Source organism: Mustela erminea, chromosome 9 (genome assembly GCF_009829155.1).
Source record: "Mustela erminea isolate mMusErm1 chromosome 9, mMusErm1.Pri, whole genome shotgun sequence".
Classification (NCBI taxonomy): Eukaryota; Metazoa; Chordata; class Mammalia; order Carnivora; family Mustelidae; genus Mustela; species Mustela erminea.
Genome location: NC_045622.1, coordinates 44,939,077 through 44,957,499, shown reverse-complemented (window position 1 = coordinate 44,957,499; position 18,423 = coordinate 44,939,077). Strand labels below are relative to the sequence as shown.

At 38.6% G+C, this 18,423-nt stretch overlaps 2 protein-coding genes across 9 annotated transcripts; one reads left to right on the top strand and one right to left on the bottom strand.

Annotated features, from left to right (window-relative positions):
• The first annotated feature begins 459 nt into the window (after window positions 1–459).
• On the top strand, window positions 460–9,035 carry TMEM126A (transmembrane protein 126A). Its single transcript, XM_032357071.1, has 5 exons — window positions 460–594; window positions 2,728–2,853; window positions 6,139–6,332; window positions 8,063–8,177; window positions 8,795–9,035. Exons 2-5 carry the CDS (start codon window positions 2,762–2,764, stop codon window positions 8,985–8,987), a joined length of 594 nt encoding a protein of 197 aa, XP_032212962.1. The 5' UTR covers window positions 460–594; window positions 2,728–2,761; the 3' UTR covers window positions 8,988–9,035.
• A 2,836-nt stretch (window positions 9,036–11,871) lies between these two features.
• On the bottom strand, window positions 11,872–18,165 carry CREBZF (CREB/ATF bZIP transcription factor). 8 transcript variants are annotated; one of them, XM_032357068.1, is made up of 4 exons: window positions 16,956–18,165; window positions 16,326–16,747; window positions 15,537–15,605; window positions 11,872–14,913 (listed from the first exon to the last, which is right to left on the bottom strand). In XM_032357068.1, exons 1-2 carry the CDS (start codon window positions 18,038–18,040, stop codon window positions 16,732–16,734), a joined length of 1,101 nt encoding a protein of 366 aa, XP_032212959.1. In that variant the 5' UTR covers window positions 18,041–18,165; the 3' UTR covers window positions 11,872–14,913; window positions 15,537–15,605; window positions 16,326–16,731. The 8 variants fall into 8 exon arrangements, with proteins under 8 accessions (XP_032212959.1, XP_032212956.1, XP_032212957.1 ...); XM_032357065.1 differs by having other exon boundaries at window positions 11,872–13,754; window positions 14,799–15,605; window positions 16,670–16,747; XM_032357066.1 differs by having other exon boundaries at window positions 16,670–16,747.
• Between the last annotated feature and the right edge of the window lie 258 nt (window positions 18,166–18,423).

Here is an 18,423-nt window from a genome sequence, read left to right as displayed (position 1 = left end):
TCCTGAGGGTCTCAGGTTGTCTCAGGTCTCAGGACAACTAGCCAGATTATAAAATAGCACACGGAGCTCAAGATGGTAGGGAGAATGAAAAACTGACGGCGCAAAGAAACCTCAGCTGGTTCCGACTTCAATTGAACCGCATCCCCATTGAACGCGGACGGCTGTGCAGTTTCCGTGTGCCCCACAGGTCAGCTCATGAGGTAGAGAGGCTCAATGGGCCAGGCACTGAGGTAATGCGTCTAAAGGTTACTTTTCAGTGAAGGAACAGGAAATCAACACTTCACAGTTTCCACAAGATCAGTCCTCGAAAGCAGCGGGGAGGGTGTAAAGGGTACCCTCCGCGCTCGCCGAAACTCCTCACCCAGGAGCCCAGCACTTTCTCGGCGGGAAACACCTCCGCAGGGCGTCGCCGGGGCAGGCAGCCTGCGTTCTGGCAGCCCAATCAGCGGCCGCGCCCCCGCGCCTGCCTGGCTCGAGTCACGTGCCAGCCAAAGATGGCTGCGTTCAGGGTAGGAGAGCAAAAGTTGGAGTGAGCTCCCAGCGTGGCCTGCAGAGGACCGGTGCAGGCACCGAATGCTGTGAGGAGAGCATAAGGTACTGGTATCCCTGAAAAAGTGGCCGGGTATCCAGAGAAGTAAAGCGCGGTGACACGCTGTCTGCCGGCAGTGCGGGAATGAAATTCCGGGACTGAGTCGGAAGCGGGGGAGGGGAGACGGCACCTACGGTCTCTTCACTTTCCACCCAGAAGAAAAGACCTTATATTTAAACCAAGAGAGAAAATAAATGTCTGCGCTTGGGTTTAATCCAGGTTTTACTACCAATATCCAGAGTGACCTTGGCCTAATTTAATTTTCAGAGTCCCCACTTGACTTGTCTCATGGTTAACCTGAGGGACGTGAGCTAGCTAATGCAAGCGCCTTTTGAAATGTTTGTAGTATTTAAATACATTATCTTAGATACTGGTTTTATCTTGGATTAGGATTTATTATTAGTAACAGACACACAACGTCTTACTGCAGGTTGCCATGTCAAACTTTTACCGAATTAAGGGAGACTTTTAATAGGTACACTTTAGACATAGCTAGTTCATTGGGGTGCCTGGGTGGCTCAGCGGGTTAATACCTCTGCCTTGGGCTCAGGTCATGATCTCAGGATCTTGAGATCGAGCCCGAATTGGGCTCTCTGCTCAGCAGGGAGCCTGCTTCCTCCTCAGTCTCTGCCTGCCTCTCTGCCTACTAGTGATCTCTGTCAAATAAATAAAATCTTTAAAAAAAAAAAAAGCTAGTTCACAGAACTCGGAACCTCACCAGTATGCAGAGCATAGAGCAGAAAACTAGTGATAGCATTAGGCAGAATTTTCTGAGGAAGTAACTTTTATTTCAGATATATACACCATACACTTTGTCTATATCCTGAATTTATGGCTCTATACACACACGTGTGCACACACCTGCCTCCAGTATGTACACTGTACACTTTCTGTGTATACCAGATTTTGTATCTACACACACTCATAGGGCAGAGATTGTGTCTGTCATGATATGGTAACCAAGGCTCTTAAGAAGTTTGAGTCCAGGAAACCTACATGTAAATTTCTAAGCCTACATTGTACTTTTTATGAGTCTTAGGATATGAAATCTCACTTAACATGTTCCCAATGACCTTTTATATCCCAGCAGTAAATGGCCTTTATTACCCAGCAGTAAATCAGTGTTGCAAATTAACCTTATAGCAAATAGATAACCATGAAAATCTAATTTCATAAGATCATGTATTTTGCTGTGATTTCTGAAACTTGTGCTTTCCTTAACTTTCCTACCCTGAAATCTTAATGAGCTAAATCTTTGGGTTAAAACTCCTCATTCACCATCCTGCGCCTACTCTGCATTCATTCCAACTAGTGCAAGGATCAAGAAACTACTGGGCTATTAGATGAAGAACATGTTGGACATGCAAAGCCTAAAGTATTTACTTTGTGGCCCTTCAGAGAAATTTTGCTAATTCCTATTTCAGGGTATACCTGTAAGTGAAATTGGTAGTATGTTTCTTCTACCTACTAAATAATACCAAATTCTCTTCCAAAGTGTTTATACGCATATACTTCTACCAGCAGCACACCAGAGTTTCAGTTACCCTACATTTTTGCCAGAAACTGAAATTGTCAGGTTTTAATTTAGCTAACCTACGTATGGATATCTCAGTTTTGTTTTGGTTTTTTTTCCCCTTGATTATAATGAGGCTAAGCATATTTTCTGTTTATTGGCTATCTGCTTCCCTCTTTGGGAAAGTACCTGTTCAAACCTTTTGCCAGTTTTTCTGTTGGGTTGCTTGCCTTCTTCTTGATGATGTGCTCTTCTTTACATTTTCTGGGTACTAACTGCTCCTTTGTCAGTTATACTGCAGACATTTTCTCCCACACTGGCTTACCTTTATAGTATTTATTGATCAACACAAGTTCTTAATTTTAATTAGTTAATATTAGTTTTATGTTCAGTGCTTTTTGTAAATTAAGAAATATTTTTAAGGCTTATAAAGATATTCTGTATTTCTTAGAAGCCTTATGGGGTGTTTTTCATGTTCTGGTTTCTGTTTCACTTACAGTATATTTTTTTGGTGTATGTGTATGCATTGATTTTTCAGATTATGAATCAAGCTATAGCTAATTTTTTAAATGAACTGTTCATGGTATTTAGAAAGCTTTTTATGAGCCCTTTTGTTTTTCTATAGATATATATTATTGAAAAATATTTTAAGGCTCAAGATGGAAAATCATGAACCACATGATACTGTCAAGGAAAACTTAATCTTCAATATCATAACCAGAAAAATTAACCAACTCCCAGAAGCAGAAAGGTAAGACTCCCTTCATAACTTAAAAATATTTTTTACCAGGTAGATTTTCATCATTGGTTCATTATCCCGCATTTATTTGGTTTGAACATAAACGTAGAATATCAGAAGGAAACTGAGCTCTTTTCCTTTTCTTATTGAGAAAACCTGAGACCAAGAGATTAACCATTTTGCTGAAAGTTGAGGCTAGAATTCATGTCTTTGGATCAAATTATATGATCATTCTCAGTTTTTCCATTTGGCTTAGAGTACTGTTCAATGTGAACATTTATGGACTCATCTAAGTAACGGTCCTTTAAGATGGCTTTTAAATTGTCTTGTCAGTGCATTTCTTTTATGTCTAACAGTCCAAGAGAGTGCTTTGTAACACATATAACTAGACAAGGAATGCCACAGAAATGGGATCATGGCTAAAAGATCTTTATCATTAAATAGAAAAATGCTATATAAGAACCATACTGATCTTTGAGCACAACACTGAGTGAACTATAGTGCACTTCCTTAGCAAGAAGACCTCTCTGACTAGGTTCCGTTTAAAGAGAAATTATGAGGCCAAACGGATTTAAAAAAAAAAAGAGCCAGCCTAGGGAGTGGGTAGGGGGACAGTTGTTACAGGCAGACTGGTTGGCATATGCCTAAGCCACAGGATAGCAAAGAGTTGATCATATCTGAGGAACCAGTGTTACTGAAGTACAGGGAAGTAGGCATAAGGCTGAAGGAACAGGAAGAATTTTAAGCCAGAAATGAGATGATCCAGCTAACATTTCTAAAGAACATTCCAGTTCCTTCTGGGAATTAGATTTAAGGTAGCAGAGAAAAAAAAAAGAAGACAGTAGGAAAACTGGCATGGTAGTCTGGAAGTGGTGATGGTAAGGAATATGTTTTAGAATTATAATCTTAACTGTCCTGAGTAAATTTCAGCCTTGCTGCCACTTACCCTCTGAACAAGAGAGAACGTATAAACTCAGGATGCAATAAGAACTTGGTGAGACTTCATAAGCTGTATATCCTACACCTCTTCCCCCACCACACACACATTATACATCCTTTTTGTTATTTTCCTGAGGTAGATAACAGAAAAACTTTTCAAGCCCCAAAGGGCCTGTGTCCATGTTGCCAGGTCAGTAAGGTAAAGCGCCAGAAAGACTGACACATGGAATAGAGTAGATGGTGGCAGCTTTGAAGAGAAAAGAGCAGGCTATATCACTGGTACTTTAACCAAATTAGAATCAACAAGCTTTGGGGAAGCAAGCTGGAACTGCAAAGTAAGCTTTGGTTTGGAAATAGTAAATTGCTCTCAAACACTGGTACCCAAACAGAGCAGATGATAGTGTCTCATCTTTGCCTTACTCCCTATTTTCCTTTGCTCCTATTATCCTTGTCCTTCCGGGTTTGAATACTCATCCCTTCTTGCATTATCATTTGATATACTTAGTAGTTATTTGAAAAGCCCTTAGGTGTATGAAACTTTAATATCAAAAACCTTTCTGATCTATAAAATAATTTTATGTACCATATATTTCATTGCCACTTGTTAAATATATTATAGTTGTGTTTCACTTATGTGTCTAGTTTTGAATGTGTGTGTGTGTTGCCAAACAATCATGAGTCTCTATTAGTAAAGGCACTTTTTTGGAAAACTGACTTGGAAAGGAGCTATTAGATAGTAAGTTTTGTACCTACTGAATTATTAACTAAAAAAATGTGACTCTAAGCCGTAGGAAATTAAAATTTGGGAGACCACAAACTGCTGTTCAGATTCTAGTTGCACTCCTTTTTATTTACATATTTGTTAAATTTTTAAAATACTTCACATCAGCCTATAGCCTAATTTATATATTCAAAATAATTATAATAACATATAAAAATATATATGGGCAAACTGTTTACCTTTGAGCATTTGGTTGCTAGGACTAAAGTTGAGATAATATATACTTCACCAGATTGTTATGAAGATAAAAGTATTTCAGAAGACACGCTCAAGTTTCCCATTCCCTCAGTGCCCACAAAAACATACAGGTCTTGGGACACCTGGGTGGCTCACTTGGTTAAGCAGCTGCCTTCGGCTCAGGTCGTGATCCCAGGGTCCCAGAATCGAGTCCCGCATCGGGCTTCTTGCTTGTCAGGGAGCCTGCTTCTCTCTCTGTCTCTGCCTGCCACTCTGTCTGCCTGTGCTCGCTCACTCGCTCTCTCTGACAAATAAATAAAATCTTTTAAAAACAAAAACCAAAAATATACAGGTCTTTCACATTCGTGTTTTCTGTTGTTACTGTTTGGTAGGTTCTGTAGGCTCTCCTCACTTTGTAAATACTATCTTGTGTACCCTGAGTTTTTAAACTCTCTTTTGTACTTCCATTACCATTTCAGTAGATTTGTTGTATCTCATGCTCACATGTCTTTCATCCTCCAATAATAAACTATGAAAACACTGAAGGTAGAAAATTTTTTGTGACTTCAGCATCAAGTCTGCTGCATGTAGTAGTGGTCAGTGATTGAATGACAAGCACCATTATGATTGCAAAGTGACAGGTAAGAAAAGTAATGCTTTATGCAATGCAGGAAGCTTAGTTAGGAATTCCTAGAAAAGCTGTTTTAAGTGTTAACCATAGAAGTTAGGGGGATATTGTGTGGCTATTCTGGCTAGTAAGTAATGAGAATTTAAGAGACTGATGCTTGTGTTGTAGATAGCAAGGCAGGTAGTAAAATAAAGTTAAGTACTCGGCTGAAGAGTTTAGAATACTTTCAGTATCTAGCCTTAAGTTTAGGTATTATTTTTTCCAAAACTAAAGCAAGCACAGAACATGCATTTTAAAACTCATATATACTTTGACTAAAAACCACTTAGTAACTCAATCATCAATTTATTCTTTATTTCAGTGAGTTGTTTAAAGTACCTAGCATAAAGTATCCCTTAAATGTTAGTACTCCTCCACCCCCCTATCCTGACTAATGCTTCAGAGTAAAGTGAAAGGAAACATAATTAACTCCACCTTACTGAATGCCTTTTAGGTGTCAGGTGCTACTGAAACCACAAGATGAATGTATCTTTGTATCCACTATCTTCAAGTTATTCACTTAAAGACTAGTGGAGAAGCCTGACATAAAAATCAGTGATTATAAGATAGTACCACCTTATTATCTATCGTGCTAGAGAGGATACTGGGTACTGTGGGCACCCAAAGGAGAGGCATTCATATCAGACTCTTCAGACATACACCAGAATTGTTGGACAACTCACACACAAAATATAGTACCTCCCAAAATATTCTCTTTTTTGTCTCCACTCAGGAATCTGCTCGAACATGGCTCAGCATATGTTGGACTTAACGCTGGTCTCTGTGGTCTAATAGCAAATAGTCTTTTTCGACGCGTCTTAAATGTGACCCAGGCTCGTATAGCTGCTGGCTTACCAATGTCAGTGATCCCATTTTTGACTGCAGACTTATCTTACAGAGGTTTTGTAAGTTTACCTTTGATTACAGGTAAATTCTATTTCACTATCACCAGAATTTGCTTTAGTATATATTATTTGCACCTTTCACTAATCCTTAAATATTAACATCAGGTAGCTAGCTATTATGCTATATCGTAGTGAATGCATGGATAAGACTGAAACTTGCTAGCCTATGTAAAGTGGCAGGTCATATTAGCAAAATCTTTTGTACAAGTAAAATACACATACATGACAGTTCTAAATACGTAATCTAACTTATCTTTCCCACAGTACATAAAGAAGTATTTGCAAACTTTTTTTTTTTTTTAAAGATGACTGCCTTGGGTTTAAAAAAAAAAAAAAAATTTAGTTAAGTCCCTCAAAAGAGAAAACATTTACGGGAAGAGGAGTCTACTTACATAGAAAATCTCTCAAAGCACTAAATGTATATACAAGAATTATCAAATATATGGAGACCTGATTTCCTTTCGACAGTTTACCATATATGCTGAGTGCTTTGAGTACAGGCATACCTTGGAGATACTGCAGGTTTGCCACACTACTGCAATAAAGTGTCTGTTGCAGTAAAGTCATATTAATTTTTTGATTTCCCAGTGCATATAAAAGTTATGTTTAAAATATTCTATGGTCTGTTTAAAGGGTACAATAATAGTATTATGTCTAAAAAAACCAATGTACATACCTTAAAAAATATTGCTAACCATCATTTCGATTTCCAGTGTGTGGTAATCACTTATTACAGATCATGGTTACAAATATAGTAATAATGAAAAAGTTTGAAATACGAGAATTACCAAAATGTGACAAGAGACATGACATGGGCAAATGCTGCTTGCAAATTGGTGCCTACACACTTGACCAAAACAAGGCTACCACAAACCTTCAATAAAAAAAAAAAATGCATAATCTGTGAAGGGCAGTAGTGCAGCACAGGGAAACATGAAAAATCTGACTGATTTCACAGAAAAATATTACCACAGGTGATGGTGGGATAGCAGGAAGACAGTCCATTTAAATTCTCTGAAGTGCTGTTCCAAATTGGTTTCAAAACTGGATGAATATTTTGCTTGAATCCCCATGATCACTGTAGAAAGAATTTTTATGATCTAGGGAAAGCTACCATCCAGTCAACTGAACCGACTGAGTAAAACATGTTATTAACTTAGCTTTCTATTCTTAATGCAGCTTACACTAACTTGGAAATACATAATTTTATAAAAATAGTCACACTATATAATGTAAAAACAAAAGATGAAGTACAAATTTTTTTTTAAATTCCCATGGGTTGGGGCCCCTGGGTGGCTCAGTGGGTTAAAGCCTCTGCCTTCGGCTTGGGTCATGATCCCCGGGTTCTGGGATGGAGCCCCGCATCGGGCTCTCTGCTCGGCAGGGAGCCTGCTCCTCCCCCAACCCACCCTATCTGTGCCTGCCTCTCTGCCTGCTTGTGCTCTCTCTGTCAAATAAATAAATAAATCAAAAAATTCCCATGGGTGAAACGTTTTCTGCAGACAGAAAAATATTAGCACAGGTTTGCCAATACAAGTGCAGAAAGATAAAAGCAGTGCAAACTGAGATTAAAAATCCTCTAGCATTTTAGGTTATCTGTACATATAATTGTACCTTCTAACATGCCTTATAGATTTGCATTTGCTGCCTAAAATTGAGTATATGTGATACGTTTAAGATGACCTTGCATTCTTTATATCATGTTTGCTTGACTATCATGACCTTCATTTTCAGAACTGATTTATTTCCTAGGTGATTTGAATTGTGAAACCTGTACCATAACACGGGGTGGACTGGTTGGTCTTGTTCTGGGTGGTCTGTACCCTATTATCTTGGCTATACCTGTGAATGGTGGCTTAGCAGCCAGGTAAGATTGTTCTCATAATCAATGAAAAACTTCAATATTTAAATGATTACCTAGAAAATGCACAAATTAACATAGATAATTTTCTGCTTTTAAGGCAATGTTTTTTAATTTGAAAGAGTTAGGCTTTTTTTTTTTTCTTATAGTGTTACTTAAGAATTTGAAAACAGTTCTAGAAATTGATCCCATCATAGCTCTTGCATGTGTAGTTCACGTTCTTTACCTTAATTTGTGTATTGAATGCCATCTACAAGCTACAAACAGTACTGTGCCTTACATGATAGCTAATTATATGCTCTGTGTTTAGAGTTTGAGCAATTCCACTGTAGGAAAATTCCATCACAAAATGGTTGGCTATAAAGTAGAATTCAGTTATTTTCTGATAGAACCTTACCAAGCAACCTAAGCTGTATGAGCCTTCAGAGGTGAAGTGGAGAAAGGGACAAAACAAAAGTACAGTTTTCAGGACCAACCAATATTTATCAAAGAGAGTAACTGGATTAACTTAATCTTTACCTAACTACTTTTATCTTAAGACTTCTGGGATTAATATATATTGTACATGGATTTGCCATTTGATACAAATATCTTTATAGAACTGTCTCAATCTTTTCTCATAGGTATGAGTCAGCCCCGCTACCAGAGAAAGGAAACATCTTAACTTACTGGACTAGAGTTTCTAAGCCTATCTTTAGAAAGATGTTATTTCCCATTTTGCTCCAGACTATGTTCGCAGGATACCTAGGATCTCAACAATATAAACTATTTATAAAGGCCCTTCAGTTACCTGAACCTGGCCTAGAAATTCAGTGACTGTTAAAACAAATGTGTACACAAAAATAAAATTATAATGTTTGAATAAATGTGTTTAGTGTATGAATAAACGTAGACTTTTAATCATATGAGGTATAGTTCTGGGACCTTTAACATATGGCTACACAGGGCAGCAACCAAAGGGTGAATATTAGTAAGGGCTATCGCTTTAAACAAGAGCTTAACTTCTCTAGTTTGCCTAATAGTCTCTTCTACTATGCTTGCTCCACTCCTTTACATTAAGCGTATTTGGGTAACAGGAAAAATAACCATACAGCAGTTTTTACTGAAAACCTCAAAGAATCCAGGCAGGAATGAAAATGGGAGGTAGGGATGAGGATCAGTTCACTAAGCAGATGTTCACTATGTTTTCCTAATTTACTGTTTTCATAGATATTATTAATCTCTTAATAGAAATTTAGAACATATATAACAACCTTCCTTACAGAGGAATCAATTCCAATAGTCCTGAAAAATGGTAGGCTCAGCTAGAGCCGATATACTGACTGATAAAGCTGATGAAGTGGTACAATGATACAGTTACCTACTTCAAGAGTCCTCTTATTTCTTTGGAAAGCTATATTCTTGGAAAATTAAGGCAAATTCTATTTTTGAAGCTTCCATTAGTTGGGACAGTTCTTTGGGGATCACATACCTAGGACTTTTATTTTCAGCTGTGTGATGTTAAGCAAGTTAACCTCTCTTCTCTGGTCCTCAGTAACCTCACTCAGGACTGGTATTACATAATATAGGGAAGTTGACTAACATAGCACTTGACTAAATGGTAGCGCTTAAATGGAAGCTATATTCTTCCTATATTCCTGCTTTTGTTTTCTAAAATAGCCTAGTCTAATAGCCTTCATTTCCCAAGACAGATCATTTAAATTTTTGAAGTGACTTTTTGTGTTCCCCTTTGTAAAACTTTTCATTTCAATTCTTTCAACCATTTTCTTATGTGACAGCATCTCAATCAGCATTGCCCAACAGAACTCGATGTGATGATGGAAATAAATGTTCTATACATGACTGACAGTGTTAGCTACTAGTGGTATGTGGCTACTGAGCACCTACTCCAACTAAATAAATGAATTTTTTAAATTAAATTTTTTAGCTACATATGGCTAAGAGGTACAATATTGGACAACAATACAGATTTAGATCAACACTTTCTAATGAAATAAGCCAATCATACCAAATAAAATAAGTACTATCCCAGATCATATTGACAAGCATCTTCATTATTCAAGTACAGTGACATACTTGTTAAATAATCTTATGCTACTTAATTATATGAAAGGAGAATTTAATTTAGCTTGTCACCTAGAAGAGGCAGCCTCATGAGTGAGGCTTTCAGGGTCTGTTCAAAGAGAAAGCAGTCCAGCTAAACATTTTAAAATTAAATGAAATTAACAAAATACATTTAAAATTTTTCAGGAAGCAAAGCTGATATTCAGCAAGTGCCTTGAAATGTATTCCCTAGCAAGTTTATATATGAAATGATCCCAATTATGAGCAAAAAAAAATTTTATTTTGCTGAAAATATTCTCTTGGTTAGAGAATTAGGGGTGATTTTTATGTTTTGATTTCTTGCTGAATTTTCTGCTTTCTATAATGGATATGCTTTACTTAAAGCTCTCTGACCAAAAATTATACACTTATATGTATAGTCTATCATTTTTATTTAAAGGAAAGCTCTACTTATCACAGCAGAGAAAAAGATGAAAAAGTAGTTTCTGACTTCAAAAGTAAGAAACCCAAATTACTAAATTAGATTCCTTCAGAATGGTGCTATCAACTTGGACAATTCAAAAACCACTGATATAACTAAGTTGGTAATTCAGTACAAATTGTTTTCCTATCCTGATACATTCCTAGCATATTACCATCTATAAAGAGAAGAGTTTGCAATGGTTTCCGTAACTAAAAAGGATTCTAGAATCTGTCCTCTACCATGTATTTTTTAAATCATCTTTCCAATTAGTAAATGGGCAATGTAAGCAAAAGACCATATTATTTTACATCTATTGCTACAAGTCTCCTTGTAGACCAAAATTTTTGCCTGGGGGCAGGTAAATACATGTAAACTTACTGTGATCTGCATTACAATTTACGGAACAGTCATTTGTAGCTAAGACCTAAAGAACACAGCCTCAGTCAGGAAGACAGCTTTTAATAGTTCAGTAATACTAAACAAACTATTTAAATCCATCTTATAATTTATGTGGTGTAGTTATCTGGCTTTAGGAGGACTCATTATATTGTACTTCAGATACTGATATAATTTGTAAACCCCAAACTGCATGCAGGACATTAGAAGCCAGAGGGGTCTAGGAAATTGACCTCTGTGGGTATACAGCAAAGATGCAAAATTCAGAGGCAGTGTAAAAAAAAGTTGGGCCACCAATAAAAATCAAATCTGCATATTAACATAATTACACTATTTTTCAAAACACCACTAAAGACTACGTTTTTAAATTAGGTTGAAAATTAAGCAGAATAATTTTCAACAAAAATTATTTTGGTTCAACAAAACTATAAAAATTACCAAAGTCCACTGTGAACTGGTTTCCTTTTAAAAAAGTGGGGAAGGGGCGCCTGGGTGGCTCAGTGGTTTGGGCTGCTGCCTTCGGCTCGGGCATCGGGCTCTCTGCTCCGCAGGAAGCCTGCTTCCCTCTTTCTCTCTCTCTCTCTCTGCCTGCCTCTGCCTACTTGTGATCTCTGTCTGTCAAATAAATAAATAAAATCTTTAAAAAAAAAAAAAAAAAGTGGGGAAAATGGGTCTAAGAAATCTTGAGTGTACAAATCCGGGAAAGGTAAAAAAGGAATAAAAACACTTATTAGTAACCAAAGCAATGAAAGGAGCAAAGCCAAGGTCACAAGCAACTATTATAATCTATGTGTTTTTTAAAATATTTATTTTTCTCTAATATTGAATCTATGTTCCTAATAATAGTCATTTACTTTCTGAATTTAAATTACTTCCAGTTTCATTTTTCTCCATTTCAAAACTGAAAGTAAATGACCATTGTAGTCTAGGTCATAGCTGAGAGCAGTATGGTATGGTAAGACAATAACAAGTAACTGCCAGAGAGGACTGAGATAGTCAAATTCAAATATGTGAAAAATACTGTGTTGGCCACACAAAACATTTTCCAAGTTTCTAGTGGAAGACCTCCCCATTTTGTCCCTTGCTTAGGTGGTAACTAACTGGTTTCTGAAGGAAAAACTGCACAGTAAAATATAAAAATATAAACATTTGGAAAGGTCTCAAAACTTTGTGTTGACAATGAGTGTGGGGGAAAAAACACTTCAAAGTATTTTACTGCCTATTCAACTTTCAAGAATCAGATTAGTTAGCTTTAAAAATCTGATTAAATTAGTGAGACCTTAAACTAGTACTTCAAAATGCTGAACTAGGTGATCACAAATTTTTAAAGGTAATTACTCATTGTCAGTGAATCACTCCATTCTTAATTGTCATCAACTATTGTTAATGCCAAATCTTTGGTTGTAGAATTACAACTAGCTGTAGCGTTTGTATCCTAGAAGCATCCATCAGCTAAGTATAAGCCAGTGGGCATGCTCTTTGCTGCCTCGCATCACAGACACTGACTAAATTTAGATTATAAGAAACAGAGTGGGTTTAATAGGTTTAGTATAGTATCATACAATAACCAAACTGTATAGTTATTATGATAAATCATTCTGGGCCAATCTCCTACCCCTCCCACCTCTCATCTGCACACTTCCCAATGAGTCAATTAAGATAAAATGACTCAGTCTAGACCAGACGAAAGAATGCATTAACATAATCCAACAAAAATGAAATAAACAATCCAGAGTTGAGTGTTTTTTCACACTTGTAATAAACTGGAAAAATGTTTCAATTAAGTAAAACAACCATATTATGTGGAAAAAAAACACTCCCATCATCCAAAATACTAAAGCCCTTACATAACACTGGTGACATTTTAATATATAACATCAGAAACTAGGATACCATTCATTAGAAACCTCAAAATAGTCAAAAAGTGTCAAGTACTCAGAGAAAACTCAAGAAGCCAAAACCTCAGAATACGAACATCCTATTACCCTGAATTGCAAATAACTACTCACATATTCAGTCATAATTTTTTCAAAGATACACATGACACATCAATGCATCTATTTTAAAAAGACTACTCTTCATAGTTAAGGACTTTACATTAAATTTTATATTCTACTCAGCAAGGTCTGCCTATACTGAAGATTAGCTCTCAAGTTCCAGGAAATAAATACAGACTCATGATATGCTTTGTGATCCCTGATGGCCTGTTTATGTAATTCTACACCACTGAATGTTATTCCATAGAATGTGTTCTTGATTATGTAAAGAATCTAATATTCCTTGATGAAATACTGCAATTCTCTTCTCCAACAGTTACAATTTTTAAGTTATGCAAAGAACTGATCATCACTCCCATGAAAGACCAAAAAAAAAAAAAAAAAGAAAAATATAATTTTGTTCCAAAATTAACTTAGTCTCATGTATTTCTAGTAAGTCTTTCAAGGATTCCAGAGAATCTTTTCATATCTCCATTTCTGGAAAGTGAAATCTGGAAAGTGAAATCAGTATAGAAGTAATTTGGGAACTTGAAAATGGCATTCATTTTTTTTCAGCAGATGCCAAATTTTTGACCGACATGGCTCCCACAATTACTTTGTTACCATCAGTCCAGTCAGTTAACAGGTTGTAGGAAAAGATTCGTTTTTGCAGACACTGCTAAGCTGTTTAAAGAGAAGAGAAAGAGATTAATTTAGTGATTACAAAATGCACAAATATTTAAAATATTTCGAACACTTTTTGCCGGATTATATCAGAGGTGTGACATTTTAACAAACGTGGACCTTTTTAGTTAGAACTGGTCAAGAAAGTGCAGAAACAGTAAGTCAATATGATAGAAATAGGAGGTCAATATGGTGTGTTAGTTCAATAAATGTATGAATTCCTGTCACCATCAGAAAACAAGTATCAAAAAGCTACCCTCTTTACACTAATTCTGTATCATTTTGCCATAGAGGCAATTAGGGAAGATGATGAAAAAAAAAAAAAGTTCCCCAAATACTAAGATGTTTTCAACCTCTACAGTAAATAGAGCCAAACCTTAAAATTTCAACGCAATCCATATATTCCAGAAATCTCCTTTATCCAACTACTAATCATTTAGAACACAATTTTCTAAAAATAGTAAGACAACAGTTTCATATTAATCATAACTTTTTTTAATTAACAAGTAGTGAATAGGACACTTTAAGATATTGTTTACTACATACTGAAATAAACAGATCTGTTGTAAATTCAGAAACCCAAACATTTACAGTAAAATGTGCTTACACATAAATATGATCAAATTTATTTAAACCCCCTGTTAGATAGGTCCTAAATACATGCAATACCATGTAAAAACAAGACCATGAAGTTGATGTAAAAAATGACAAAATCACTAAGTCACCAAAATTAGAAAAGGAAAAAAAAAAAAAAGAATGAAATGGAAACTAAGAAAAGACAGTTAAAACAAGGAGCCTAACAAAGCAGCTTTAAAAATAGGCAATACTAATCTCCATTTTCAAAAGTTCTTAATCAAGTAATTCCAAAAACTGCCATTTATAAAATGACATCCTAAAAATCTACACTTGGAATTTTCAAAGCATCCCAATTCAGAAAGCTTTGACTACTGTTTCTCCCCAACCCCGAACTTCAAATAATGCAGGAAAAGCACTGACATTAGAAGAAAATATTCCAAGGGAATGGTTTTAGAAAAACACACTTACTGCTTCCAGAACCTTTTAAGACCCACAGTCAGCATTAACAACAATCATTTTTCCTATTTTCATCCATTATTTTCCAATGTCATGTTAGAGATGAATAAATTCTTTGAGCCCATAACTGAAAGATCAACAAACCTGGTTTTATTATGACACCGTATTTTTGTCATTGGTACTGCACAAAATTATATACAAAGAAATATATACAAAAATGTTCGTTCAAGTATTAATTAAATTTCAATTCAAGGCTTCTGTTTCAAAAAGCTACATTTAACATATTCCATAGAGATAGCACAAATTAGTCATTTCAAATAATTTTTCCAACTACTTTTGGTTTATATATATATATATATATAATTCAGTAGGCACTAAAAATCCATGCAGCTGCATTGTGAGGGGCTTGCTCCTGCACTTAGGTATAAGCAGGTTCATCACTCCAGGTTGTGAATTTGGCTACTACCCATTCATGCTCAAGTGCAGTAGGTGATTTTACAAAATATGCTGTAATGCACTGGAAACCAGAGACCAAGTTAGGTCTCAAATTGTGTTATCTAGCAACAAAACATTTACAGTTGTGCAAGAACAAGGATTCCATTTTTATAACCAAATAACAACAAAATAAAACATGTGTAAGATAACTTACATCTTTGGACTGCTGGAAAATACTTTTTAATTATGAACATTTTAAAATAAAAGACAGCAGAAGCCCTGATATTACCTCTTTTTCCTCATTTCTTATACTACCTTTTAAAATAAAGCAGGAAATGTGGCCAGCAGCTGGTCCCGTCTCTTCTGCCCCAACAGCTGTATCCACTTTAGCACAAAGAAAAACAAGGATGCTAAATATGTATATACTTTATCAAACAGTGATGTTTCACAAAGAATTTCTTAATGCCTCTTACACTGAAGGACACTAAATCTATACAATTGGACAATGAATAATACAGTACTTCAAGGGAAGAATATGTCCCATCTTTGGAAAAAGTGTCAATCGTGTCCTTAGGTAGCCAGAACCACTCAATTTCAAAAATTATTTTTAAATAGGACAAAAACCTTTGAAATAAGGAGAGTAAGATTCTTTGTGAAGCCTCACTTTACACGTTTTCATTCACATTTCACAACGTTCAATATCTCATCATACATAAATTTAACCTAAATTTTAATACAACAAAAGTAAAGGTGTTCAACAATTTATTTATAGTCAGTGATAGGGTAATCACTGTGCTGGTCCTCAAAGAAACATTTCATTAACCATTCTCATTCTCCTTCAATTAATTAACAGAGATGCATGTTATTTACCAACTTCTTTAGTGGTGAGATATTAAAATCTTTTACTCTAGATTGTATTTCTAGATCTCCTACTGAAAACTAAAAGGCATACCCAAATATTTTAAGGTATTTCTGTCATCTCCAGCAAAATAACTATCACATTTGTGCAAGCCCAAATACTTATTGTCAACCTCTAAAAAGTTGCTCTAAAATTGGAATTCCAATTTGCACCTTGTACAACTCGGAACTTCCATTCAACTTCACCTGTTTCACTGTCTCCAAACTGTATCTCTATTAGCAGCTTTCAGTGTACAGTTGGAACCGATGTCATCCAAGGCCATGTCCACACTGGGGACAGAAGAGCTAGGTACACGCAAGTCTGAACAAGGGGACACATTAACAGCTATTTCAACCATAAAAAGCATCTTAAATACATTATTGACCAGCACAAGTCTGTTTCCAGGGTGGACAGGGCCCAAATTAGATTTCCCCTCCCACCTTCGAAAAAAGAAAAAAAAAAAACCCACACGCACACAAATTGAGATGTTGCCCATTAAAGTAGACTAAGCAGCAGAGCATGAGCGTTACGTGAAGAGATGGATCCTTACCAGGTTGTGAGGCGGGAACGACTGTTCTGTAACCCCTACAACGGAGCCTGGCAGGAAGGAAATCACCTAAAAAAGAAACTGTCAGAGAGATTTAATAGTCACATGTTATCATTAGGAGTTGGTTACAGTGTCACATTCATGCTTTTAGCTAAACACTTAAAGATTCAATATTACTTTTTCCTCCTCTGAAATGTGTCCAGTGAAGATGTCCCACTAAGGTGTTTTACATGGTGTAAGGGAGTTGAAAGGGGTAAACGCGGATAAAGAGCAGATTACTTGACCCTACATTTTAAGAGAAGACGACGCCTTCCGGGCGCACGCCGAGCAGAACTCCACCGACACCTTATCCTTGTCCACATGAAGACACACTCCTCCCGCTGAGTCGTCCTCTTCCAGCAGGTCCTGCTGCTGCTTTCCCACGGGCAGAGCGTAGTCATGGTCACCGGCGGGCGAGTCTCTGAAGAGCGAGGTAGTCAGCCGCAGTCCCACGCCGCTCAGCCGGCTCAGCAAGCGAGCCAGTCCGGTCTCGTTGGCTAAGACGGCCCGTAGGTAGCGACTCTCCTCCTGCAGTGCCTGCACGCGCTTGCCCAGCTCCCGATTCTCGGCCCGCAGCTCCTGGTTCTCGGCTGCCAGACCCCGGACTCGACTTTCCAGCCCCATCACGTACTCCTTCTTCTTCAGCCGATTAAGACGGGCAGCAGCCGCCGCCGCCTTCCGGGGACTCTTTGTCGCCGCCTGGTTGCTGTCGTTGCCGCTGCTGCCGCCGCCTCCTCCTGGGGACTTTCTCCGCCTCTTTTCGCCGCTGCCACTGTCACTGCCGCTGCTGCAGCCTCCGATGCCGTTTAATAGCCTCTGCAGCAGGTCGGAAAAGCGCTGCATCTCGGCAGCCGCGGCCTCGTCGTCGTCGTCCCCTCTCCACAGGCCGCCGCTATCCGAGCCTCCGCCGGACGAGGAGAGAGGCCCGGGCGAGCTGAGCCCGGGCTCCAGGTGCCAGTCCGGCTGCCGGGGGTCCAGCAGATCTGCCAGTTCCAGCCCGGAGAGAAAGTCCATGTCCTCCGTCTCCTCCCCCGGGACGCTGGCGATCGCCTCCTCCTCCATCTCCTCGGGCGAGGGCGCGCGCACGGCCACGCCGCCGCGGCCCCCCCTCCCGGCCTCCAACTCGCCCTCGTCGCCGCACGGCTGTTTGCGACCGGGAGATCCGGCCGCCGCCGTCTCTTCCTCCTCTGCCGCTGCCACCGCCGCCGCCGCCGCCGCCGCCGCCCGGGTCAGGTCCGGGGGCAGCAAGCAGGTCGCGGCTGGAGCCGGGCTGTCGCTGCGGGTTGGGGAGTCGCTGCCCGAGGCCGCCAGCAGTTTGGTCAGGCTATGCCTCATGGGGCCCAGCGGCGGGCCCACGTAGGCCCCGGCCCCTCAGACCGGGCCTCGCGGGCCCCAGGGACCCCAGCGCGGGGGGCCAGGGAGCTGACCAGAGCGGAACGAAGAGGAAGGTCCGAGTCACCTCCCACCCCACTTGGCTGGTCGACCCCCCGCGCCGGGGCGGGGGGGAGGGATGGGAGAGCGAAGCTGCGAGGCCCAGCGATGACTCGACCGCGCCACCCAGACAACGGCCTGGCCGGAAGTCAGTCGATCTCACCCCAGCCCCTCCCACGGCGTTTCGCGCTCCACAGGGCTCTAGTATCGCGAGAGTTCAGTGAGGTCTGGAATGGGAGTAATTTCAGCTTTCCAGTGATGTCATAGTCCGCAAGCGGCAAAAATAA